The sequence below is a fragment of the Mobula birostris genome, chromosome 13, assembly GCF_030028105.1.
Source record: "Mobula birostris isolate sMobBir1 chromosome 13, sMobBir1.hap1, whole genome shotgun sequence".
Lineage (NCBI taxonomy): Eukaryota > Metazoa > Chordata > Chondrichthyes > Myliobatiformes > Myliobatidae > Mobula > Mobula birostris.
Window position 1 is genome coordinate 109,770,070 of NC_092382.1, and position 25,678 is coordinate 109,795,747.

A 25,678-nucleotide genomic window follows, 5' to 3' on the forward strand; every position below is an offset into this window, starting at 1 on the left:
GAGGTGCAACACCTCATATACAGTTTAGGTAGTTTCCAGCCCCTTGGTATGAACATACAATTCTCCAACTTCTGGTAATTCCCTCCCCCTCCCTTCCCCTAGGCCTATGTCACTCTGCCCCCTCCCTCAGCTGCCTATCACCTCCCCCATGGTTCCGCCTCCTTCTACTACCCATTGTGTTTTCCCCTATTCTTTCTTCACCTTTTCGGCCTGTCACCTCCCTGCCTCCCTTCCCTCAACTCTTTATCTTTCCCCTTACTGGTTTTTCACCTGGAACCTACCAGCCTTCTCCTTCCCACCCTCCCCCACCTTCTCTATAGGGCATCTGCCCCTTCACTTTCGGGCCCGAAACGTCGACCGATCTTTTCCACGGATGCTGCCCGACCTGCTGCATTTCTCCAGGGTGTTGTCAGTATCAGTTTGCGAACGTTCCCATGGTGCTCACCTATTTTTCAGTATTTATTAATTTTCCTTATTTACGTTAATTTTACATCTTTGCACCGCACTGAGGTCACGTTGTAGTTGTACAAAACGTCGGCGAGGAGTACGGTGTTCAGTTCTGGTCGCGCTGCTGTAGGAAAGATGCCACTGAGCTGGAAAGAGTACAGAGGGAGATTCACGAAGATGTTACCGGGACTCGAGGGTCTGAGTTATGGAGAGAAGGCAAGAAGGATGGAACTTTGTTACTTGGAGCGTTGGTATGAAGCCAGGAGAGGCACAGTTTGGGTGAACGTGAATATTCTTCCCCCCCACTCCCCAACCCGCCCCACCGCCGTTGTGAACTGAGGGCCAGTGCGCACAGAATTGAGGCCAGAGTGGTTGGAGGGAAAAGAGAGAGGAGAGGCAGAGAATGGGGTCCGAGGGGGAGAGAAAGGAGGAGAAGCGGAATGAGTTGGGGATAAGAAGAGCGGAGAGAGAAGAGGGTGGAAAGGGGGAATAAATGGGGGGAGCGGGGCCGGGAAGTGAGACGAGTGCTCCAGATGGGGAGAGGGAGAGTATTTGGGGAGAATGTGGATGCGAGAAGAAGAGGAGAATGGGGTAGAAGGGAGGGGAAGAGAGGGTGGGAGGGGATTGAAGGGATGGGAGAGTGAGAGTGGGGTAGATTGAATGGGGAGAAGTTGGGTGTAGTCACTTGATTGAAGTCGTCCCGTCAGGCTGTTGACAAAGATCCTGGATCTCTTCAGGAATATCCGGGTATAAATATGCAGACTTCTCGCAGATGAATTCATATTTACTTTTGCAATTGTAAATCCATCCGTACGAGTCGCACTTACTGCAGGTGGGCGATCCCTGGGACATCTCGTAGAGAAGATAAGAGGCCACATTCCTATCAAAGAGGATTAGACAATTTCAACAGAGACCCAGCAGACCCAGCAGACAACCGGAGAACGTGGCCAAGCTCATCCCTCTAACCTGCGCTCTCCCCACAGCCCCTTGTCAGACTCTGAACTAATCCCATGATACCGCGCTCTCCGTACAGAGCCAGGTCCAACGCCGTACGAATCCCACTACAGTGCTGTCCCATGCAATCCTGAGTCAGTTCCTAAATTAATCCCACTGCACCAGCCTCTCCCGACAAGCCAGTATCAGTCAACAAACTAATCTCAATTTCAAACGCTCTCCCCACATCCTCGTGTCACTCGCACACCACCGACCTGCAAGAGTCCAAACCTCACCCGTCTCTGCATTTTCCAATCCAGTAAGATCTGTCTGCATAGCCGATAGAGCTGGAAACAAAATCCTGTGAAATTAAATTCCTTCGATTAATGTGCATGTAACGCGCTGGGAAATGTTCCACTGCTAATGTAATGGTTTCTCTGCAGCAGTAGTGTGTTTGGGTTATGACCAGAGATAACGGGGGCCTTGGGAATGTGCGGCGTCCCATGATGGGAGGAGGTTTCTTTCTTGTGTGTCCGACAGCGAGGGTTCCTCGGGCTTTATTTCAAGAAAAGATACAGATAGGAAATGCCACAACGGGGAAGTCGTAGACTGCAGGCCTGAGCGGACTTGGAATGGTGTCGGGAGTCGACGACACCCCGGGGGAAATCGATAGAGAACGAACGGACGGGAAGGCAGTAAGATACAACAAGCGTTTTAGACAGATTAGTTACAATGGGCCTTTTTTCTCCTTGTTTTCTACACTAACCCTGCAGTCAAATGAAGAAATATAAAGCTCAATGGTTAAATTGCATATGGTGTACTTCTCGTTACTTTGTGCGAGCAATTTGTAACCGGGGAACTCATCACGCAGCATCCATACAAATGATATTTCACAGCATGGACGGGCCGTGGACAGTCTCGCCTCGACCCCGCCCAGACAAACGCATGATGCTCGAACCTGAGGGTTACATTTGGCCTCTCTCCATGCCTGAACAGGAGAGCATGTGAAGCGTTGGTATAAAGAGAGAATTGCCCAGTCTCGGACCCCTTGAGTGTGCGATGGGACCGTTGTGGAGGGAGCTTCCCTCTGTGTCTGACCCCGGGAGTGTGTGAAGGGACGGTGTCGAGGAAGTTCCATTCTATGTCTAACCCCGGGAGTGTGTGATGGGACGGTGTGCAGGGAATTTCACTCTACGTCTGATCTCCGGAGTATGTGATGGGACAGTGTGGAAGGAGCTTCACTCTCTGTCTGACCCCAGGAGTGTGTGATGGGAAATTGTGGTCGGAGCCTCACTCTGTGTCTGCCCCCGGGAGTGTGTGAAGCGACGGTGTCGAGGGCGTTTTACTCTACGTCTGACCTCGGGAGTGTGTTGTGGGACGGTTTGGAGAGAGCTTCACTTTGTGACTGACCCTGGGACTGTGTGATGGGACGGTGTGAAGGGAAATTCGCTGAGTGTCTCATCCCGGGAGTGTGTGATGGGACGGTGTGGAGGGAAATTCACTCTGTGTCTGACTCCTGGAATGTGTGATTTGACGGTGTCGAGGGAGCATCACTCTGTGTCTGATCCCAGGAGTCTGTAATGGGACAGTGTCGTGGGAGCTTAACTCTGTGTTGGACTTCGGCTGTGTGTAATGCGACGATGTGGAGGGAGCTTCACATTGTGTCTGACCTCGGGAGTGTGTGATGGGACGGTGTGGAGGGAGCTTCGCTCTGTGTCTGACCTCGAGAGTGTGTGATGGGACGGTGTGGAGGGAGCTTCACTCTGTGTCGGACCCCGGGAGTGTGTGATGGGACGATGTGGAGAGAGCTTCACTCTCTGGCTGACCGCGAGTGTGTGTGATGGGACAGTGTGGAAGGACATTCACCGAGTCTTCCACGGGAGTGTGTGATGGTACGCTGTGGACTGATTTACTGCATGTTAGAACCCGGGAGTATGTGATTGTTATTGGTATCTCTTCTCACGATGTGACACATACCTTTTCCTCCTTTGAATTTATTTCGAGGAGTCTTGCATCAAGGTCTGAGCAATATTCCCTCGCTTCATCATAAGATTTCCCCCACGTGGATATGAAATAACACCGGTCTTTATTTCTGTGCCAGTACTGGGGACACGTTTGCCCTGCAAATCAGGAAATAGTGAATAATTTGCCAGAACGCTCATTTCACCAGCAGGGCTCGGAGAAAGGCAACCTCCCTCTACTCCGTCACATCACAGATCCCGGAATCAGACACACAGTGAAGTACCCTCCGCAACGTCTTTTCACACAGTCCCGGTGTCAGTAACAGAGTGAAGCTGCCTCCACACCGTCGCATCACACACTCCCGTGGTCAATTACAGCGGCATGCTTACTCCATACTGTGCCATTGTACAATCCCATGGTTAAAAAAAAAGTGCAGATTCCTAGAAACCGTAACATCAAAGGATTTCCGGGTCAGGCAGGGAGAGAATCTCCCTCCAAATGTCGCAGTAAGCACAGCAGGTGACGCTGCTGTCATACGGTCCCATCACACACTCACGGCATCAGACACTTTGTGAAGTTCCCTCCACACCGTCCCATCACACACTCCCGGTATCAGACACAGAGTGAAGCTCCCTCTACACTGTTTCATCACACACTCCGGGCATCGGACATGGTGTGAATTTCCCTCCACACCGTCCGATCCCGCACTCCCAGGGTCAGACATAGAGTGAATCTCCCTCCACGCCGTTCCATCACAAACTTCCTGGGTCAGACATAGTGTCATGTTACTCCACGCCGTCCCATTGCACAATCCCAAGGTAAAACACAGTGTAGATCCTTTGAAACAGTAACATCACTGATTTCCGGGTCAGACACAGAGGGAATCACCCCGCACACCGTCCCATCACACAGCTCTCCGCCTCCTCCCTCCCCGTCTCTCACCGCCGCGGATGAGGAGCAAGGGGAAGCGGGGGACGTTATCTCACCTCTTCTGCTGGTGAAGTATTGGCAAATCTGAGCTTTGTTTTCGGAGATGGTTCTGTACTTCGTTTTGAGCTGCTGGAATTGATGACGGAGATCGATTTGCGTTCGATTCAGCTCTGAGAGATCGGAGTTGAGGACGGTAATGTTGTTTTCGAGTTTGGAGAGGTTGTTGTTGAGGACGGAAATATTCTTCAGACAGTTTCTCTGGGAGAGATCCAGGCAGGAATTCTCAGATGTCCTGGATTTAACGGTTGAGTTAAACTCACGAACTCGCTGTTGACATTGGCGTTGGCTCCTGTTCATCTCCTTATGTTGTTCCCAAAGTCTCCGGTAGTTTCGGTCGGAGTCAATCAGAGACTGACGAGTCTGTGATACTGAGGGTGATGGTAAGGGGTGTGTCAGTGGCACGGTGTGAGGTGTGTCCCTGTCAGAGTGAGGGGTGTGTGGTTCACAGTGAGGGGCCTCACTGGGACACGGTGAGCGGAGTATCGGCTTCACGCACAGGGGTGTAACAGTGTCACGGAGAGAGTTGTGTCGGTGTCACAGTGAGTGAAGGGTCGGTGTTACGGTGGAGGGCGTGTCAGTGTTTCTATGTGCAGTGTATAAGTGTCACGGTGAAGAGAGAGGCGGTGTCACAGTGAGGGAAGTGTCCGTGTCACAGTGAGGGGGAGTGTCAGTATTACGGTGTGGGCCGTGAGAATTTCACGGTGTGGGGACGGCCGGTGTCACGGTGAAGGGTGTTACTGTATCCTTGTGAGGGGAGACTCAGTCTTATGATGTGGGGTGTGTCGGTGTCACTGTGGGGGGCGTGTCGGTGTCACGGTGAGGTTATGCGCTAACATTTCATCCCACTCTGTTTGTTTATGGTCTGACTCCTGCCGGAGCTCGTTCGACTCACCATGGATCGAGAGGCCGGCCACTATCGCGACGAGGATGGATGTAACGAGGCAGAGTAGGCAGATCTTATGGTACGCTCTATTTCCGATGTTTTCTTTCGACTTTTGTTTATGCGGACCTGTAGAGAGAACTTTCAGTTTGTGCGTGAATTCAGCCGTGACTCCCACTGGGACTCGCTTCCACCCACGATCCACGCTGTCTCCTTCCATCACGATCACCCTCTCCCTCTCTCAATCTCAGCTATTGTCAGCCGTCGTCGCTGAGAGTCCAAATTCCTTGGCTTGTGTTTGGCTGACAGGAGTCTGACGGATTCCAGAGATCAGTCGGATCTCCCCGGAGCCTCCTCCGCTCTGTAGGAAGCAACGCATGTGTCCGACCTCTCGTTGTAACACATGCCATCGAATCCAGGCAGCATCCTGTTACACCTCTCTGGTGGGTACCCAGCGCCTTGACATACTTCCGATAATCTGGTGACCAGAGCTGCATACGAAACGCCTGATTCATACTAACTGGTGATGTTTATAAAGTTGCAACATAACTCCCTGACATTTGTATTCAATGCCTCGACTAATAAAGACAAGAATTCCTTAAGCCTTCTTGAAGAGCAGATGGTATCTAACAAGCCTGATAGAGTTTTTTGAGAAGGTGACCGGGCATATAGATGAGGGTATCGATGTGGATGTGATCTCTATGGATTTTAGTAAGACATTTGACAAGGTTCCACACGGCAGGCTTATTGAGAAGGTCAGAAGGCATGAGATCCAGGGAGGTTTGGCCAGGTGGATTCAGAAAGGGCTTGCATGCAGAAGGCATAAGGTCGTGGTGGAGGGCATACATTCGGATTGGAGGGTTGTGACTCGAGGTGTCGCACAAGGATCCGTTCTGGGATCTCTACGTTTCGTGATTTTTATTAACGACCTGGATGTGGGGGTGGAAGGCTGGGTTGGCAAGCTTGCAGACGAAACACAGATAAATTGATTACGTGGAGCAAGGAAATGGCAGACCAATTGAATACCTACTTTGGTTCTGTCTTCACTAAGGAGGACATAAATAATCTTCCCTAAATAGTAGGAGACGGAGGGACTAGTGAGATGGAAGAACTGAGGGAAATACATGTTAGTAGGGAAGTGGTGTTAGGTAAATTGAAGGGATTAAAGGCAGATAAATCCCCAGGGCCAGATGGTCTGCATCCCAGAGTGCTTAAGGAAGTAGCCCAAGAAATAGTGAATGCATTAGTGATAATTTTTCAAAATTCTTTAGATTCTGGACTAGTTCCTGAGGATTGGAGGGAGGGTAATGCAACCTCGCTTTAAACGAGAGAGAGAGAGAGAGAGAGAGAGAGAGAGAGAGAGAGAGAGAGAGAGAGAGAGAGAGAGAGAGAGAGAGAGAGAGAGAGAGAGAGAGAGAGAGAGAGTGAGAGAGAGAAAGAGAGAGAGAACGGGGGAATTATAGACCGGTTCGCCTGACTTCGGTGGTAGGGAAAATGCTAGAGTCAAAGATGTGATAGCAGCTCATTTGGAAAGCGGTGAAATCATCGGACAAAGTCAGCATGGATTTGTGAAAGGAAAATCATGTCTGACGAATCTCATAGAATTTTTTGAGGATGTAACTAGTAGAGTGCATGGAGGAGAACCAGTGGATGTGGTATATTTGGATTTTCAAAAGGCTTTTGACAAGGTCCCACACAGGAGAGTAGTGTGCAACCTTAAAGCACACGGTATTGGGGGTATGGTATTGCTATGGATAGAGAATTGGTTGGCAGATAGGAAGCAAAATGTGTGAATAAACGGTATCTTTTCAGAATGGCAGGCAGAGACTAGTGGGGTGCCTGAAGGCTCAGTGCCGGGACCCCAGTTGTTTACATTATATATTGATGATTTAGATGAGGGAATTCAATGCAGCATCTCCATGTTTGCGGATGACACGAAGCTGGGCGGCAGTATTAGCTGTGAGGAGGATGCAGGGTGACTTGGATAGGTTGGGTGAGTGGGCAAATTCATGGCAGATGCAACTTAATGTAGATAAATGTGAGGTTATCCACTTTGGTGCCAAAAACAGGAAAACAAATTATTATCTGAATGGCGGCCGATTAGGAAAAGGGAAGGTGCAACGAGACCTGGGTGTCATTATACAGCAGTCATTGAAACTGGGCATGCAGGTACAGCAGGCGGTGAAAAAGGCGAATGGTATGCTGGCATTCATAGCAAAAGGATTCGAGTACAGGAGCAGGGAGGTACTACTGCAGCTGTACAAGTCCTAGGGAGACCACACCTGGAGTATTGTGTGCAGTTTTGGTACCCTAATGATATCTCAGGATATTTAGCGGTGACTTTGATCTAGAATGCCGGCAGAGATGTTATATCAAACATACTTTTCAGCCCGCCGTCATTTGTAAGCTTGAGGAGTTGATCTCCTTCCCGCGCTGACATGCATGACGCGCGGGTAATGACGTCGTGTGCTTTCAAGCTCCTCAGTGACCGAGACAGTAAATGAGGACAAGCTCGGATGACTCCTGTCGCTAAATTATATCGTTTTCTCCTGGCCCTGTAGCGCATGCTTTGCGGCCCGGTGATTGGGGACCACTGCCTTAATCTGAGGAAAGACATTCTTGCCGGAGTGGGTGTACAAAGAAGGTTCACCAGATTGATTCCTGGTATGGCAGGACTTTCATATGATGAACGACTGGATCGACTAGGCTTATACTCGCCGGAATTTAGAAGATTGAGGGGGAGATCTTATCGAAACGTATAAAATTCTAAAGGGATTGGACAGGCTAGGTGCAGGAAGATTGTTCCCGATGTTGGGGAAGTCCAGAACGAGGGGTCACAGTTTGAGGATAAAGGGGAAGCCTTTTAGGACCAAGATTAGGAAAAACTTCTTCACACAGAGAGTGGTGAATCTGTGAATTCTCTGCCACAGGAAACAGTTGAGGCCAGTTCATTGGCTCTGTTTAAGAGGGAGTTAGATATGGCCCTTGTGGCTAAAGTGATCAGGGGGTATGGAGAGAAGGCTGGTACAGGGTTCTGAGTTGGATGATCAGCCATGATCATACTGAATGGTGGTACACGCTCGAAGGGCCGAAGGGCCTACTCCTGCACCTATTTTCTATGTTTCTATGTTTCACTTCTGTCATCCTTTTTTTATTCACATAATTGAAGAATGCATTGGGGTTTTCCTTTACCCTACTCGCCAAGGCCTTCTTATGCACGCTTCTTGCTCTTCTCAGCCCCTTCTTAAGCTCCTTTCTTGTTTCCATATATTCCTCAATTGACCCATCTGATCGTTGCTTCCTCAACCACATGTATGCTGCCTTCGTCCACCTAACTAGATTTTCCACCTCACTTGTCACCCATGGTTCCTCCACCCTACCATTCTTTATCTTCCTCACCGGGACAAATTTATCCCTAACATCCTGCAAGAGATCTCTAAACATCGACCACATGTCCATGGTACATTTCCGTCTACTCTTCCCCATTCCACTCTCCCGTGATAAGACAGAAAACGAAACACTTTCAGCCCTATCTCACCGTGGTCAGACACAGTCTGCTGCTCTTCTTTCCCGTCAGATCACACAACACAGAGGTCAGATACGCAAGAAGCTCCCTCCACACCATCCTATCGCATACTCCCGGGTGAAAAACAGAGAGACGTCTGCTCCATACCCTCCCACCATAAAATCGAGCGGTAAGGCATAGAGAACACTCCAGGGATCAGGCACAGTGTAGCTGCTTCAGCACCGTCTGATTACTGACACCTTGTGAAAGACATGGAGTGAAGCTCTCTTCCACTCTCCCGTGACACACGAGCAGGATCAGAAACAGACGCATCACAGACACCCGGAGTCAGTTATACAGTGTTGGTCTCCGCACGCCATTCAGTCACAGACTTCCTGATGGGTCGGACACACATTGCGTTCCATCCGCAATGACCCGTCACACGCTCTCGGGGAGAGACGAAGAATGACGCTGTTGTCTCACGGGCCCATCATACTCCCCCGGTGTCAGACACAGAGTTATGCTCCTTCCGCACTGTCCCGGGTTCAGCCTCAGACTGAAGCTTTCTCTGCACCACACTATCAGACACGCCTGGGTCAGACATGGAGTGAAGCTCCCTGCACACTGTCACATCACACAGTCCTGCGGGCACACACAGAGTCAACCTCCGCCCACACTACCCCGTTACACCCGCCCGTGATCAGATAGGAAATGAAATGCTCTCGGCACCACCCGACCGCATACTCCCGTGGTCCGACACAGTATGATGCTTCTTCTACCCCGTCACATCACACAACACAGGGGTCAGAAAACTAGAGATGCTCCCTCTGCATCGTTCTATCTCACACCTCTGTTATCAGACACAGAGCGGAACACCATCCAGGCACGCGTCAATGTTCCCGCTGTCAGTCACACACATGACCTCCCTCCCAAACGCACTCACCCACCACCCCACCTCCGCTATTCCTTCCCATCACACGCACATCGTGTCACAGAGTCCAATGATACACACACGGGGTGAGACACAGATTTAAGCTCCCTGCATACGATCAGATCACAGACTAAAACGGTCAGGCGCAAATGGAATCTCTCTCTCCACGGTCTCAGCACACACTCTAGGCGTCAGACGTGGAGTGAAGCTCACGTCCACATTGTCACATCATACACTCCGGGAATCAGACGCCGAGTTTAGTTCCCTCTACAAAGCCTCGTCACGTACTCCCTGCGTCAGAAACAGAGTGAATCTCTCTCTCATGGGCTTATCACACATTCCAGCGGTCAGACGTGGAGTGATGTTTCCTGCACACTGTCCAATTACACTCTTCCCGTGTCAGATTCTGGGTGTTACTCCTTCCCCACCGTTTCATTACACAGTCTCTGGGTCAGACACAGAGTGAAGCTCCCTCCCCTCGGCCGCTCATACACTCCTTGAGTAAGATATCAGAATATAGATCCTTCCCCAAAGTCCAATCTCACACAGCCTTGTTCAGACACACTCTGAATCTCTCTCTCTCTGCAACCCCATCACACACTCCAGGGGTTAGACACGGAAAGAAATTCCCTTAGCGCACACGACAAATGTCAGAGGGAGACTGATTCTCCCTCTACATCTTCTCAACACACCACAGAGCAAACTGTCTGGCACAGAGGGAAGCTGCCTCCTCACCGTCCCATCACACACTCCCGAGAATAACACAGTGCGAATCTCCCTCCTCACGTCCAGTACCACACTCACGTGGTCAGACACAGAATGAATCTCCCTCTGCACGGCCACATCACACACCACCGAGTCTAACAAAGTGTGATTCTCCCTCCTTACGTTTCATCACACACTCCCTGGCAACTGTATCTGAACCGTCCCATCACACCCCCTTGTGTTCACACACAAAGCGAAGTTCCGCCCTCACTTCCCATGGCACACTCACGGGGTCAGACTACCTTCACAACATCCAATCACACAATCTGATGTAACATAAAGTGACCTCCCCTCTGCACTGTCCCATCACACACTCCCAGAGTCAGACACATTCTCTCTCTCTCTCTCTCTCTCTCTCTCTCTCTCTCTCTCCGATCCCATCAGACACAAAGTGAACGCCCCTCTGCACCGTCCCCTCACACACTCCCGGATTCAGAGTGAAACTCTCTCTCCACGGTGCCATAATACCATTCAGGGGTCAGACATGGGGTGAAGCTCTCTGGGCCCTGTCCGATCACACAGTCCGCCTGTCAGACACAGAGTGCAGCTGGATCCACCGTCACATCAGAATTTCCCGGAGTCAGAAGTTGTAATGTTACGTCACACAATCCCGTGGTCAGACACAGAGGGAATCCACCTCCACACCGTCCCGTCACACTCTTCTGGGTTCAGTGACAGAGTGAAACTTCCTCCACGCAGCACCATGACACACTCCCGCGTCAAACACAGAGGAAATCTCCTTCCACACCACCTCTTCACTACTCCCGATGTCAAACACAAAGTGACGCCTCCCCTGTCTGTGGCTGCCCTGTGATGAGGAGCGGGTTAAAGATGAGAATGATGCCTCACCTCTTCTGCTGGTCAACAATTCACAGATTTGAGCCTTGGTTTCGTTCACAGCTTTGTACTTCGTTTCCATCTCGTTGATCTCGGACTGAAGGGTTGAGTTCAACTCATGGCAGTTTCGGTCGAGGGTGGTCTGAGACTGACGAATCTGTGATACTGAGAGAGATGGTGAAGGATGTTTAGCCTTTACAGTGACACGTGAGTCAGCATCACGTTACTGAGCGGGTCACAGAGAGTCTTGTGTCAGTGTCACGTTGAAGGTCGTCACAGTGAGTGGCGTCGGCCTGTCGTGTCACGCTGATGGGGTATATTAATGTGTCGGTGAAGGTTATGTTGTTGTTCCAATGGGGGTCTCCGGCAATATCATGCGGGGCATATTCGAGTTGCTGTGAAGGACGTGGCGGTGCCACCGTGATAGGTGATTCTGTGCCCCGGCGAGAGTTGCTCCAGGCCGCAATGAAGTGTATCTCGATGTTAGGGCGAGAGAAATGTCAGAGGGGCTTGGTGGTGTCATGGTGAGTATCTGTGCGATGGTGTGGGGTGTGCTGGTCTCACAGAGAGGGGTGTGTCTTTGGCACGGTAAGAGGCGTGTCATTTCCACGGTGGGTGTGACGGTGTCAGGCTAAAGTGATTTGGTAGCACGTTAACAGGTTTGCTTGTGTCAGGATGAGGTGTGGGTAATTGCCTCAGTGAGCGGTGCATCGCTATTTTCGGCGATACTGCCTCGGTAAGGTTTGTTACATTGGCATCTGAGTCTTTGTCACGAGGCGGTGCTGAGCGGATCACCTTAAGGAATGTGATGTTGTCACGATGAAGAGCGTGTCGGTGTCATTGTGAGATATGTTTCGGTGTCGCCTTGAGCAGTTTATCATTGACACGGTCAAAGGCTTGTCGATGTTACAGTGAGGGGTTGGTTGCGGTCAGGGTGACGGCCATGTGTGTATCACGGCGATGTTCACGTCCTTGTCGTGGTTAGGAGTCTATCTGTGTCTCGTTGAAGGTCGTGACCGTGCTACGGTGACAGCATTGTTCATGTTATGGTGAATGGCCTGTCAGTGTCAGGATGAGTCTTGATTGTGTTACGGTGAAGGCCGTGTCCTTATCACGGTTAGAGGCTTGTCTGTTTTATGGTGGTAGGTTTTAATCCGTGTTACGGTCAGAGGGGTGTCCGTGTCACTGTGGTGTTTTGCAATAACAGTTTGTTCCACTCTCTTTATTTATGGTTTGCCTCCACCGGAGACCGTTCCACTCACCATGGATCGAGAATGCTGTCACTGTCACGATGAGTGCGAACGTAACTAGGCAGAGTAGGCAGATCAGACAGTGCAGTCTCTTTCCGATCTTCAGTTTCGACTCCTGATCATGCGCACCTGTGCAACGACCACAGGACCATAAGACCAAAAGATATAGGAGCAGAAATAGGCTATTCGGCCATCGAGTCTGCTCGGCCATTCAATCATGGGCAGATCTCATTCTTCCAGTCATCCTCTCTCCTCTGCCTTCTCCCAGTACCCTTTGAAACGCTGGCTAATCAAGAGCCTATCTATCTCTGCCTGAAATGCATCCAATGACTTGGCTCCACAGCCACTTGTGGCACCAAATTCCACAGATTTCTCACTCTCTGACTGAAGTAATTTCCCCACAACTCAGTTCTAAAAGGACGTCCTTCAATCCTGAAGTCGTGCCTTCTTGTCCTAGAATCCCCTACCATGGGAAATAAAATGTCCATGTCTAATCTGTTGAGGCTTTTGAGCATTCGGAACGTTTCTATGAGATCGCCTCTCATTCTCCTGATCACCGGGAAATACAGCCCAAGAGCTGCCCGATGTTCTTCATACAGCAACCCTTTCATTCCGGGAGTCATTCTCGTGAATATTCTCTGAACCCTGTCTTATGTCAGTTTATCCCAGGAGCTCAAATCACCACACACTACTCTAAGTGTGTCTCACGAGTGCCTTTTGCTGCCTCAACATCACATCCCTGCTCTTCTATTCTACAGCTCTATAAATGAATGTCAACATTTATAAACATATATAAACATATAACGATTACAGCAGGGAAACAGGCCATCTCGGCCCTTCTAGTCCATGCCGAACTCTTACTCTCACCTAGTCCACCGACCTGCACTCAGCCCATAACCTTCATTTATTTCCTGTCCATATATCTATCCAATTTAACTTTAAATGACAACATCGAACCTGCCTCGACCGTTTTTTTCTGGAAGCTCTTTCCACACAGCTACCACCCTCTGAGTAAAGAACCCCCCCCCGCCCATAAACTTTCGTCCTTTAACTCTCAGTTCATGCCTTCTTATGGAAAAGCCTATCCACGTCAACTCTATCTATCCCCCTCATAATCTTAAATACCTATATGAAGTCAGCCCACAACCTTCTACGTTCCAAAGAATAAATACCTAACTTGTTCAACCTTTCTCATTAACTAGAAGATGAAACCTAGGCAGCATTTTAGTGAAACTCCTCTGTATTCTCTCAATTCTATTGACATCTTTCCGATATTTCGGTGACCAGAACTGTACACAATACTCCAAATTTGCCCTTACCAATGCCATATACAATTTCACCATTACATCCCAACTCGTATACTCAGTGCTCTAATTTATAAAGGCCAGCATACCAAAACTTTGTTCACCACCCTATCCACATGAGATTCCACCTTCAGGGAACTATGCGCCATTATTCTTAGATCCCTCTGTTCTACTGCATTCTTCAATGCCCTACTATTTACCATGTTTGTCTTATTTTGATTAGTCCTACCAAAATGTAGCACCTCACATTTATCAGCATTAAACTGCATCTGCCATCTTTCAGTCCACTCTTCTAAGTGGTTTAAATCTCTCTGCAAGCTTTGAAAACCTACTTCATTATCCACAACTCCACCTATCTTAGTATCATCTGCATACTTACTAATCCAATTTACCACCCCATCATCCACATCATTAATATATAAATGACAAACAACATTGGACCCAGTACAGATCCCGGAGGCACACCACTAGTCACCGACCTCCAATCTGGCTCACAGTTATCCACCACTACACTCTGGTGTCTCTCATCCAGCCACTGCTGAATCCATTTTGCTACTTCAATATTAATACCTAACGATTGAACCTTCCTAACCAACCTTCCGTGTGGGAGCTTGTCAAAGGCTTTACTGAAGTCCATATAGACAACATCCACCGCTTTACCCTCGTCAATATTCCCAGTAACCTCTTCAAAAAATTCAATAGGATTTGTCAAACGTGACCTTCCACGCACAAATCCATGTTGACTGTACCTAATCAGACCCTGTCTATCCAGATAATTATATATACCATCTCTAAGAATACTTTCCATCAATTTACCCACCACTAACGTCAAATTCAGAGGCCGATAATTGCTAGGTTTACTCTTAGAACCCTTTTTAAACAATGGAACAACATGAGCAATATGTCAATCCTCCGGCACCATCCCCGTTTCTAATGACATTTGGAATATTTCTGTCAGAGCCCCTGCTATTTCCACACTAACTTTCCTCAATGTCCTAGGGAATATCCTGTCAGGACCAGGAGACTTATCCACTTTTATATTCCTTAAAAGCGCCAATACTGCCTCTTCTTTAATCATCATAGTTTCCATAACTTCCCTACCTGTTTCCCTTACCTTACACGATTCAGTATCCTTCTCCTTAGTGAATACCGAAGAAAAGAAGTTGTTCAGAATCTCCCCCATCTCTTTTGGTTCCACACATAGCTGTCCACTCTGATTCTCTAAGGGACCAATATTATCCTCACTATCCTTTTGCTATTAATATATCTGTAGAAACCCTTTGGATTTATTTTCACCTTACTTGCCAAAGCAATCTCATATCTTCTTTTAGCTTTTCTAATTTCTTTAAGTTTCTTTTTACATTCTTTATATTCCTCGAGCACCTCATTTACTCCATGCTGCCTATATTTATTGTAGACATCTCTCTTTTTCCGAACCGAGTTTCCAATATCCCTTGAAAACCATGGCTCTCTCAAACTTTTCCCTTTCCTTTCAACCTGACAGGAACATAAAGATCCTGTACCCTCAAAATTTCAACTTTAAATGTCCTTCATTTAGCTGTTATATCCTTCCCACAAAACAAATTGTCCCAATCCACTGCTTCTAAATCCTATCTCATCTCCTCAAAGTTAGACTTTCTCCAATCAAAAATCTGAACCCTGGGCCCAGTCCAATCCTTCTCTATAATCACATTGAAACCAAAGGTCTTGTGATCACTGGACCCGAAGTGCTCTCCAACAGATACCCCCGTCACCTGCCCTATCTCATTCCCTAACAGGATATCCAACACTGCCCCTTCTCTAATTGGTACCTCTATGTATCGCTGCAAAAAACTATCTTGCACACATTTTACAAACTCCAAACCATCCAGCCCTTTTACAGAATGGGCTTCCCAGTCAATGTGTGGACAATTGCAATCTCCCACAATCACAACCTTGTTCTGACAACAAATATCTGCCATCTCCTTACAAATTTGCTCCTCCAAGTCTCGCTCTCCATTGGGTGGTCTATAATACACCTAATTTATTTCGCTTTCTTCACCACCGACTGAACCTGAAGGTGGCTAATGTAACTCCACTTTTTAAAAAAAGGAGGGAGAGAGAAACCGGGGAATTATAGACCGGTTAACCTAACGTCGGTGGTGGGGAAACTGCTGGAGTCAGTTATCAAGGATGTGATAACAGCACATTTGGAAAGCGGTGAAATGATCGGACAAAGTCAGCATGGATTTGTGAAAGGAAAATCATGTCTGACGAATCTCATAGAATTTTTTGAGGATGTAACTAGTAGAGTGGATAGGGGAGAACCAGTGGATGTGGTATATTTGGATTTTCAAAAGGCTTTTGACAAGGTCCCACACAGGAGATTAGTGTGCAAACTTAAAGCACACGGTATTTGGGGTAAGGTATTGGTGTGGGTGGAGAATTGGTTAGCAGACAGGAAGCAAAGAGTGGGAATAAACGAGACCTTTTCAGAATGGCAGGCGGTGACTAGTAGGGTACCGCAAGGCTCAGTGCTGGGACCCCAGTTGTTTACAATATATATTAATGACTTGGATGAGGGAGTTAAATGCAGCATCTCCAAGTTTGCGGATGACACGAAGCTGGGTGGCAGTGTTAGCTGTGAGGAGGATGCTAAGAGGATGCAGGGTGACTTGGATAGGTTGGGTGAGTGGGCAAATTCACGGCAGATGCAATTTAATGTGGATAAATGTGAAGTTATCCACTTTGGTGGCAAAAATAGGAAAACAGATTATTATCTGAATGGTGGCCGATTAGGAAAAGGGGAGGTGCAACGAGACCTGGGTGTCATTATACACCAGTCATTGAAAGTAGGCATGCAGGTACAGCAGGCGGTGAAAAAGGCGAATGGTATGCTGGCATTTATAGCGAGAGGATTCGAGTACAGGAGCAGGGAGGTACTACTGCAGTTGTACAAGGCCTTGGTGAGACCACACCTGGAGTTTTGTGTGCTGTTTTGGTCCCCTAATCTGAGGAAAGACATCCTTGCCATAGAGGGAGTACAAAGAAGGTTCACCAGATTGATTCCTGGGATGGCAGGACTTTCATATGAAGAAAGACTGGATGAACTGGGCTTGTACTCGTTGGAATTTAGAAGATTGAGGGGGGATCTGATTGAAACGTATAATATCCTAAAGGGATTGGACAGGCTAGATGCAGGAAGATTGTTCCCGATGTTGGGGAAGTCCAGAACGAGGGGCCACAGTTTGAGGACAGAGAGGAAGCCTTTTAGGACCGAAATTAGGAAAAAACTTCTTCACACAGAGAGTGGTGAATCTGTGGAATTCTCTGCCACAGGAAACAGTTGAGGCCAGTTCATTAGCTATATTTAAGAGGGAGTTAGATATGGCCCTTGTGGCTACGGAGCAGGGGGTATGGAGGGAAGGCTGGGGCGGGGTTCTGAGTTGGATGATCAGCCATGATCATAATAAATGGCGGTGCAGGCTCGAAGGGCCGAATGGCCTACTCCTGCACCTATTTTCTATGTTTCTATGTTTCTATGAAGGATTCAGAGTTTATTATTTTTCACAGCTGTGTTATTGTTCTCCTGCTTTGTTCTTTTCTTGAAACATTGGATACATGACGGGCTAAGCTCTTCCGTTTTTCCAACTGTATCTGTGACTGATCTATGTCGCATTGAGATTTTTTTTGCCAGTTCTCGACATGATCCACAACACCGCCCATCTTCGTATCTGATACAACTCACGAATGCACCCATTTACAATTTCATTAAGATCATTTTTATACATCACAGACAGGAGGTTGAATGAACTTCCAGAGAGGTGTTCGAGGCAGATGAGTTAGCAATTTGAAAATATTGGGCGAATGACACCTGACGCTTGCAGAATGGTGTCACTACGGCGAACTCTGACCTGCTAACCAACTCTCCACCCACACCAATACCTTACCCCCAATACCGTGTGCTTTAAGTTTGCACACTAATCTCCTGTGTGGGACCTTGTCAAAAGCCTTCTGAAAATCCAAATATACCACATCCACTGGTTCTCCCCTATCCACTCTACTAGTTACATCCTCAAAAAATTCTATGAGATTCGTCAGACATGATTTTCCTTTCACAAATCCATGCTGACTTTGTCCGATCATTTCACCGCTTTCCAAATGTGCTGTTATCACATCCTTGATAACTGACTCCAGCAGTTTCCCCACCACTGACGTTAGGCTAACCGGTCTATAATTCCCGGGTTTCTCTCTCCCTCCTTTTTTAAAAAGTGGAGTTACATTAGCCACCCTCCAATCCTCAGGCACTAGTCCAGAATCTAACGAGTTTTGAAAAATTATCACTAATGCATCCACTATTTCTTGGGCTACTTCCTTAAGCACCCCGGGATGCAGACCATCTGGCCCTGGGGATTTATCTGCCTTCAATCCCTTCAATTTACCTAACACCACTTCCCTACTAACATGTATTTCGCTCAGTTCCTCCATCTCACTGGACCCTCTGTCCCCTACTATTTCTGGAAGATTATTTATGTCCTCCTTAGTGAAGACAGAACCAAAGTAATTATTCAATTGGTCTGCCATATCCTTGCTCCCCGTAATCAATTCACCTGTTTCTGTCTGCAGGGGACCTACATTTGTCTTTACCCGTCTTTTCCTTTTTACATATCTATAAAAGCTTTTACAGTCCGTTTTTATGTTTCCTGCCAGTTTTCTCTCATAATCTTTTTTCCCCTTCCTAATTAAGCCCTTTGTCCTCCTCTACTGAACTCTGAATTTCTCCCAGTCCTCAGGTGAGCCACTTTCTCTGGCTAATTTGTATGCTTCTTCTTTGGAATTGATACTATCCGTAATTTCTCTTGTCAGCCACGGGTGCACTACCTTCCTTGATTTATTCTTTTTGCCAAACTGGGATGAACAATTGTTGTAGTTCATCCATGCGATCTTTAAATGCTTGCCATTGCATACCCACCGTCAATCCTTTAAGTGTCCTTTGCCAGTCTATCTTAGCTAATTCACGTCTCATACCTTCAAAGTTACCCCTGTTTAAGTTCAGAACCTTTGTTTCTGAATTAACTATGTCACTCTCCATCTTAATAAAGAATTCCACCATATTATGGTCACTCTTACCCAAGGGGCCTCTCACGACAAGATTGCTAATTAACCCTTCCCCATTGCTCAAAACCCAGTCCAGAATAGCCTGCTCTCTAGTTGGTTCCTCGACATGTTGGTTGAAAAAACCATCCCGCATACATTCCAAGAAATCCTCTTCCTCAGCACCTTTACCAATTTGGTTCACCCAATCTACATGTAGATTGAAGTCACCCATTATAACTGCTGTTCCTTTATTGCACACATTTCTAATTTCCTGTTTAATACCATCTCCGACCTCACTACTACTGTTAGGTGGCCTGTAAACAACTCCCACCAGCGTCTTCTGCCCCTTAGTGTTACGCAGCTCTACCCATATCGATTCCACATCTTCCCGGCTTATGTCCTTCCTTTCTATTGCGTTAATCTCTTCTTTAACCAGCAACGCCACCCCACCTCCCCTTCCTTCATGTCTATCCCTCCTGAATATTGAATATCCCTGTACGTTGAGCTCCCATCCCTGGCTAAAACATTTCTCCTCATCGCTGTTTCAAATGGATATGCTCTTATCCAAAGACTGCGGCCTCTTATCCTGGACTCACCCACCAAGGGAAACAGCCTTTCCACATCTACTCTGTCCAACCCTTTCAACATTCGAAATGTTTCTATGATAACCCCACTCATTCTTCTGTACGCTGATGAATACAGTACATGAGCCGACACAAGTTCCTCCTATCTTAGCCCCTGCATTCCAGGAATAATCCTGGTGAATCTTTCCTGAACTTCCTCCAACATCAGTACATCCCTTCTAAGATAGGGGGCGCAAGACTGCACACAGTTTTCCAAATGAGGTCACACCAGTGCCCCATAGAGACTCAGCAACACCTCCTTTCTCTTACGCATTATTTCTTTTGAAATGAACGCTAACATAGCATTCGCTTTCCTCACAGCCGATCCAAGCTGGTGGTTAACCTTTAGGGTGTATTGCAGGAGGACCCCCCCCCCACCAAGTCCCTTTGCACTTTTTGAATTTTCTCCCCATCTAAACAATAATCTGCTCGATTATTTCTTCTTCCAAACTGTACAGCCGTACACTTCTGTGGAAGAAAATATCAAGGCCTTACATTGTAATGGGCATTGAGGGAGCTAATGATTTGTTTTAAAATGTGAATTCGAAGTTTACAATCATTTATCTGTAACTAATGTACTCTGTGTGACTGAACTGTGCCTCGCAACCGAGATATAAAAATAATTGCATCTGTACTTCCTTGTTCTGAGAATTTTTATGTGTCCGCGGTTGAGCCAGCTGGCCTGAGAACTAACACTTCAGTCAAATGTGTAGCTGCTCAGGCACATATTTTTGCTACTTTGCTATTCGGTAGCGTTCTCTGAAAATGCTAGACAAAAGTTCAAACAAGGAATTATCTGACCATACAATGTCCTGAAGCACGTGACCTTTACTTCTGCAAAAAAAAAAAATCCACACAAGTGTCTCTTGTCACGTACCGTTGATGAAAAATATCACTGAGTTTTCTTGTCTGAGGGAGCTCCAGGATCCCGATTTTAGGGGCTGTGCTCCCCATGATATCATGTGACAAATAAAGAATTTTCTACGGCTCTCTCACTCCGGGTCCGAGCATCGTTTGTCCGCGACAATTTCCTAACATAGTATCTCATCTGCCATTATTTTTTTTTTGCCCACTCTCCAAAACTGACCATGTCCCTGTGCAACTTTTCCGTTTGTTCAACACTTCCTGCTCCTCCACATATCATGGTGTCATCCGTAAAATAGACACACCTCCGAATATTATTACCACCACACACATATAACCATATAACCATATATCAGTTACAGCACGGAAAGAGGCCATCTCGGCCCTTCTAGACCATGCCGAACGCTTACTCTCACCTAGTCTCACCAACCTGCACTCAGCTCATAGCCCTCCATTCCTTTTCTGTCCATATACCTACCCAATTTTTCTTTAAATGACAATATCGAACCAGCCTCAACCACTGCTACTGGAAGCTCGTTCCACACAGCCACCACTCTCCGTGTAAAAACGTTCCTCCTCGTGTTACCCCTGAACTTTTGCCCCCTAACTCTCAAGTCATGTCTGCTTGTTTGAATCTCCCCTACTCTCCTACACAACCCTTCTATTTGTGACTTTGTATGAACTTTAACATTATTTATTTTCACCCCCGCTCCACTATCTGCTCTGACACTCTGGTTCCCATCCCCTGGCGAATCTAATTTAAACCCTCCCCAATCGCACTATAAAACCTCCCTGCAAGGATATTGGTCCCTTTGTAGTTTAGGTGTAACCCGTCTCTCTTGTACAGATCCCACTTGCCCCAGAAGAGGTCCCAATGATACTGAACTCTGAAACTCTGCCCCCTACACTACTACCTCAGCCACTTGTTAATCTGCAATAGCATCCTATTCTTTCCCCCACTGTCACGTAGCACAGGTAGCAATCCTGAGATTACCACCCTTGAGGTCCCGCATTTTAAATTCCTACCAAGCTCTCTATACTCACTCTTCAGGACCTCCTCTCTCTTTCTTCCTACGTCATTGGTACCGGTGTGCACCATGACATGTGGCAGTTCACCCTCCCACTTTAGAATGCTGTGCACGCGATCAGAGACATCCCTGACCCTGGCACCCGGGAGGCAGCAAACTATCCGGGAGTCTCTGTCACGACCACAGAACCGCCCTTCTGTACCTATAACTATCGCGTCCCCTATCACTACCGCTCTCATCTTCTTCAACCCTCCCTTCTGCACTGAAGAACCAGACTCAGTGCCAGAGATCCGGCCGCCGCAGCTTGTCCCAGGTAAGCCATCCCCCGCAACAGTATCCAACTCGGTATACTTGTTGTAGGAATTCCATCCAATTCTGCTCTACCGTCCTTCCATCTAGCTTACTTTTCCATTCGACTTGGGCCAGTTCATCACTCATACCACTGTAATTAACTTTGTTCCACTGAGATATTGTTACACCTGGCACCAACTTCTCCTTTTCAAATTTGAAACTGAACTTAATCGCCTCAGATTCATTACACAGCACCCAATCCAAAACAGCCGATCCCCTGGTGGACGTATGGACATGTTGCTCCAAAACGCCATCCCGTGGGCATTCTATAATCTCCCTTTCCTGAGATCGAGTACCTTCCTGACTTTCCCAATCCACTTTCATATTAAAATTCCCCATAATTATCTTGACGATTTCCTTCTGTCACGCTTTTTGTATTTCCAGCTCTAACTGGTAGTCCACATCCCGGCTGTTGTTTCGAGGCATGTATATAACTGCTGCTGTTAGTGGCTTTTTATCCTTGCCATTTCTTAACTTCACAAAGAAGTTGAGAAGCAGGACCTCAAAGGTAGGAATCTCGGGAATATTCCCTGTGCCACGTGACAGTGAGTATAGGAATTGAATGAGGTGGAGGATAAATGAGTGGCTGAGAGATTGGAGGAGGGGGGCAGGGATTTAGACTTCTGGATCACTAGGACTTCTTCTGGGGCACGTGTGACCTGTACCAAAATGAGGAGTTGCACTTGAATCCGAGGGGGATCAATATCCTGGCGGAAAGATTTGCTAAGCTACTGGGGAGATTTTAAACTAGAATGCCAGGGGTTGGGAACCAAACTGAAGAGATGGAGGAAAGGGATTTTGACTCACAAACAGAGAAAGTTTGGAGACATTGCGAAAGGGAGGATACGCAGGTGATAGAGAAGGTACGCGCTCTGACTGATGGCTTGAGATGTGTTTAAATTAATACGAGGAACATTATGAATAAAGCGGATGAGCTCAGAGCATGGATCGGCAGTTGGAGCTACGATGTTGTTGCCATTACATAAACTTGCAGAGTGCAGAGGCAGGAATAGCTTACTTCAAGTGCGAGCTTTAGATGTTTCAGAAAGGATAGAGAGGGAGGCAAAAGAGGTGGGTGTTGATCAGAGACACCGGCAGGGATGTGGAAAAGGAGGAACTCATGGAGAGGTTGTCTACGGAATCTCTGTGGATGGAAGTTAGGAACAGGAAGGAGTCAATAACTCCACTGGATATTTTTCATAGAGCACCCAATAGTAACAGGGACATCGGGGAGCAGATAGGGAGACAGATTCTGGAAAGGAGTAATAAAAACAGGGTTGCTGTGGTAGGAGATTTTAATTCCCCAAATAATGATCGGCATCCCCCTAGGGTGAGGGGTTCAGATGGGGTACAGTCTGTTAGGTGTGTTCGGGAGGGTGTCTTGACACAATATGTAGATAGGCCTACATGAGGAGAGGCTGCACTTGATCTGGTATTGGGAAATGAACCTGGTCAAGTGTCAGGTCTCTCAATGGGCGAGCATTTTTAGATAGTGATCACAATTCTATCTCCTTTACCATAGTATTACACAGGGATAGGAAAAGACAAGTTAGGCAACCGTTTAATTGGAGTAAGGGGAAATATGAGGCTATTAGGCAGGAAGTTGGAAGATAAGTTGGAAACAGGTGTTCTCGGGGAAACGTACGGAAGAAATGTGGCAAATGTTCTGAGTGGGTAAGTTCCAATGAGACATGGGAAAGATGGTAGGGTACAAGATCCGTGTAATACAAAGTCTGTTTTAAATCACGACAAGAAGAAAAGAAGAGCTTACGAAAGCTTTAAAAACTTGGTAATTATTTTTTTATGAATGGCCTCGATGAGGAAGTGGGGGGATGAGTTAGTAAATTTGCTGATGACACATGGATGGGGGTGTTGTGGATAGTGTGGAAGGCTATCAGAATTTAAAACGGGACATTGATAGAATGTAAAATTGGGCTATAAGTGGCAGATGGAGTTTAACCTAGATAAGTGTGAGGTGGTTTATTCTGGTAGGCCAAATATGATGGCAGAATATAGCATTCATGCAAGACTCTTGGCACTGTGGATGATCAGAGGGATTTTGAGGTCCGAGTCCATAGGACACTCAAAGCTGCTCTGCAAGTTGACACCATGGTTAAAAACGCATGAAGTGTATTGGCCTTCATCAATCGTGGGACTGAGTTTAAGAGCCGAGAGTTAAAGTTGCAGCTATGTAGGGTCTTGGTCAACCGTACTTGGAGTACTGTGCTTAGTTCTGGTCACCTCACTCGAGGAAGTAAGAGGAAGCCACAAAAACCGTGCAGAGAGGATTTACAAGGATGTTGCATGGACTGAGGAACATGCCTTATGAGAAAAGGTTGAGAGAATTGTCCTTTTCTCCTTGGAGCGACGGAGGACGAGAGGTGACCTGATAGAGGTGTACAAGACAATGAGAGGCATTGATAGTGTGGAGAGTCAGAAGCTTTTCCACGGGCTGAAATGGCAGCCAAAACAGGGCATAGTTTTAAAGTGCTTGGAAGCACGTACAGAGGAGGTCTCAGGGGTAAGCTTTTTTTTTTTTTTCCTTTTTTTTACGCAGAGAGTGGTGAGTATGTGGAATAGGCTGCCGGTGGCTGTAGTGGATACGGAAACGATCGTTTTGTTTTCTAAGAGACTCACAGATGGCTACTTGAAGCTTGGAAAACTGGTGTATAAAGGCTGTAATTAATCTAGTCAAGAAGAGAAGAAATGCTGACAGAAGGATTAGAGAGCCAGGGAATGTTAGACACCTAAAAGTTATAAGGCTAACTGGAAGCAGCTTAAGAAGGTAATTAGGAGAGCCAGAAGGGAAGACGAGAAGGCCTGGGCGGGCAGGATTAAGGAAAGCCCAAGCATTCTACAGGTATGTGAAGAGCAAGAAGATAAGACTTGAAAGAATAGGACCTATCAAGTGTGACAGTGGGAAAGTGTGCATGGAATCGGAGGAAACAGCAGAGGTACTTAATGAATACTTTACTTCAGCATTCACTATGGAAAAGCATCTTGGTGATTGTTGTGATGACTTGCAGCGGACTGAAAAGCTTGAGCATGTAGATATTAAGAAAGAGGGTGTGCTGGAGCGACGAAGAAATTACTAGGCTTACCTATAGCCCTCTATTTTACTAAACATCATGTACCGATCCAGAAGTCTCTTAAAAGACCCTATCGCATCTGCCTCCACCACTCTCTGAGTAAAAACCTTACCCCTGCCATCTCCTCTGTACCTACTATCCAGTACCTTAAGCCTGCGTCCTCTTGTGGCAATCATTTCAGGACTGTGAAAAAAAAAATACTCTGACTATCCATATGATCATTCCCTCTCATAATCTTATACATCTCTATCAGGTCACCTCTCATCCTCCGTCGCTCCAAGGAGAAAAGGCCGAGCCCACTCAACCTATTCTCATAAGGCATGCTCCCCAATCCAGGCCACATCCTTGTAAATCTCCTCTGCACCCCTTCTGTGGCTTCCTATCCTTCCTGTAGTGAAGCGACCAGAACTGAGCACAGTACACAAGGTGTGGTCTGACCAGTGCACTATATAGCTGCAATATTACCACTCGGTTCCCAAAATTAATTCCACGATTGTTGAAGGCTAATACACCGTACGCCTTATTAACCAGAGAGTCAACCTACACAGGATTTGAGTGTCCGATTGACTCGGACCCCAAGATCCCTCCGATCCTCCACACTGCCAAGAGTCTAAACATTAATGTTATATTCTGCCATGATATTTGACCTACCAAAAGGAACCATCTCACACTTATCAATGTTAAACTCCATCTACCATTTCTCAACCCAGTTTGGCATCGCATCAATGTCCTGTCGTAACTTCTGAATCTCCCTCCACACCGTCCCATCTCTTACTCCAGTGTTCAGACACAGAGTGAAGTTCCGTCCACACCGTTCCATCACACACTCCCGGAGTTAGACAC

At 47.2% G+C, this 25,678-nt stretch overlaps 1 protein-coding gene across 5 annotated transcripts in view; it reads right to left on the reverse strand.

Moving 5' to 3' along the window:
- Positions 1 to 446: 446 nt before the first annotated feature.
- Positions 447 to 25,678, reverse strand: part of LOC140207336 (uncharacterized) — a 69,563-nt gene continuing 44,331 nt past the window's right edge. For all 5 annotated transcript variants that reach the window (XM_072275867.1, XM_072275866.1, XM_072275865.1 and 2 more), the window contains 7 exons: positions 12,513 to 12,629; positions 11,263 to 11,415; positions 5,225 to 5,341; positions 4,329 to 4,700; positions 3,358 to 3,500; positions 1,677 to 1,741; positions 447 to 1,327 (listed from right to left, as the gene is read on the reverse strand). In XM_072275867.1, coding sequence (XP_072131968.1) covers positions 1,129 to 1,327; positions 1,677 to 1,741; positions 3,358 to 3,500; positions 4,329 to 4,700; positions 5,225 to 5,341; positions 11,263 to 11,415; positions 12,513 to 12,629 — 1,166 coding nt within the window. In that variant the 3' untranslated portion in view covers positions 447 to 1,128. The remainder of the gene's footprint in view (positions 1,328 to 1,676; positions 1,742 to 3,357; positions 3,501 to 4,328; positions 4,701 to 5,224; positions 5,342 to 11,262; positions 11,416 to 12,512; positions 12,630 to 25,678) is intronic.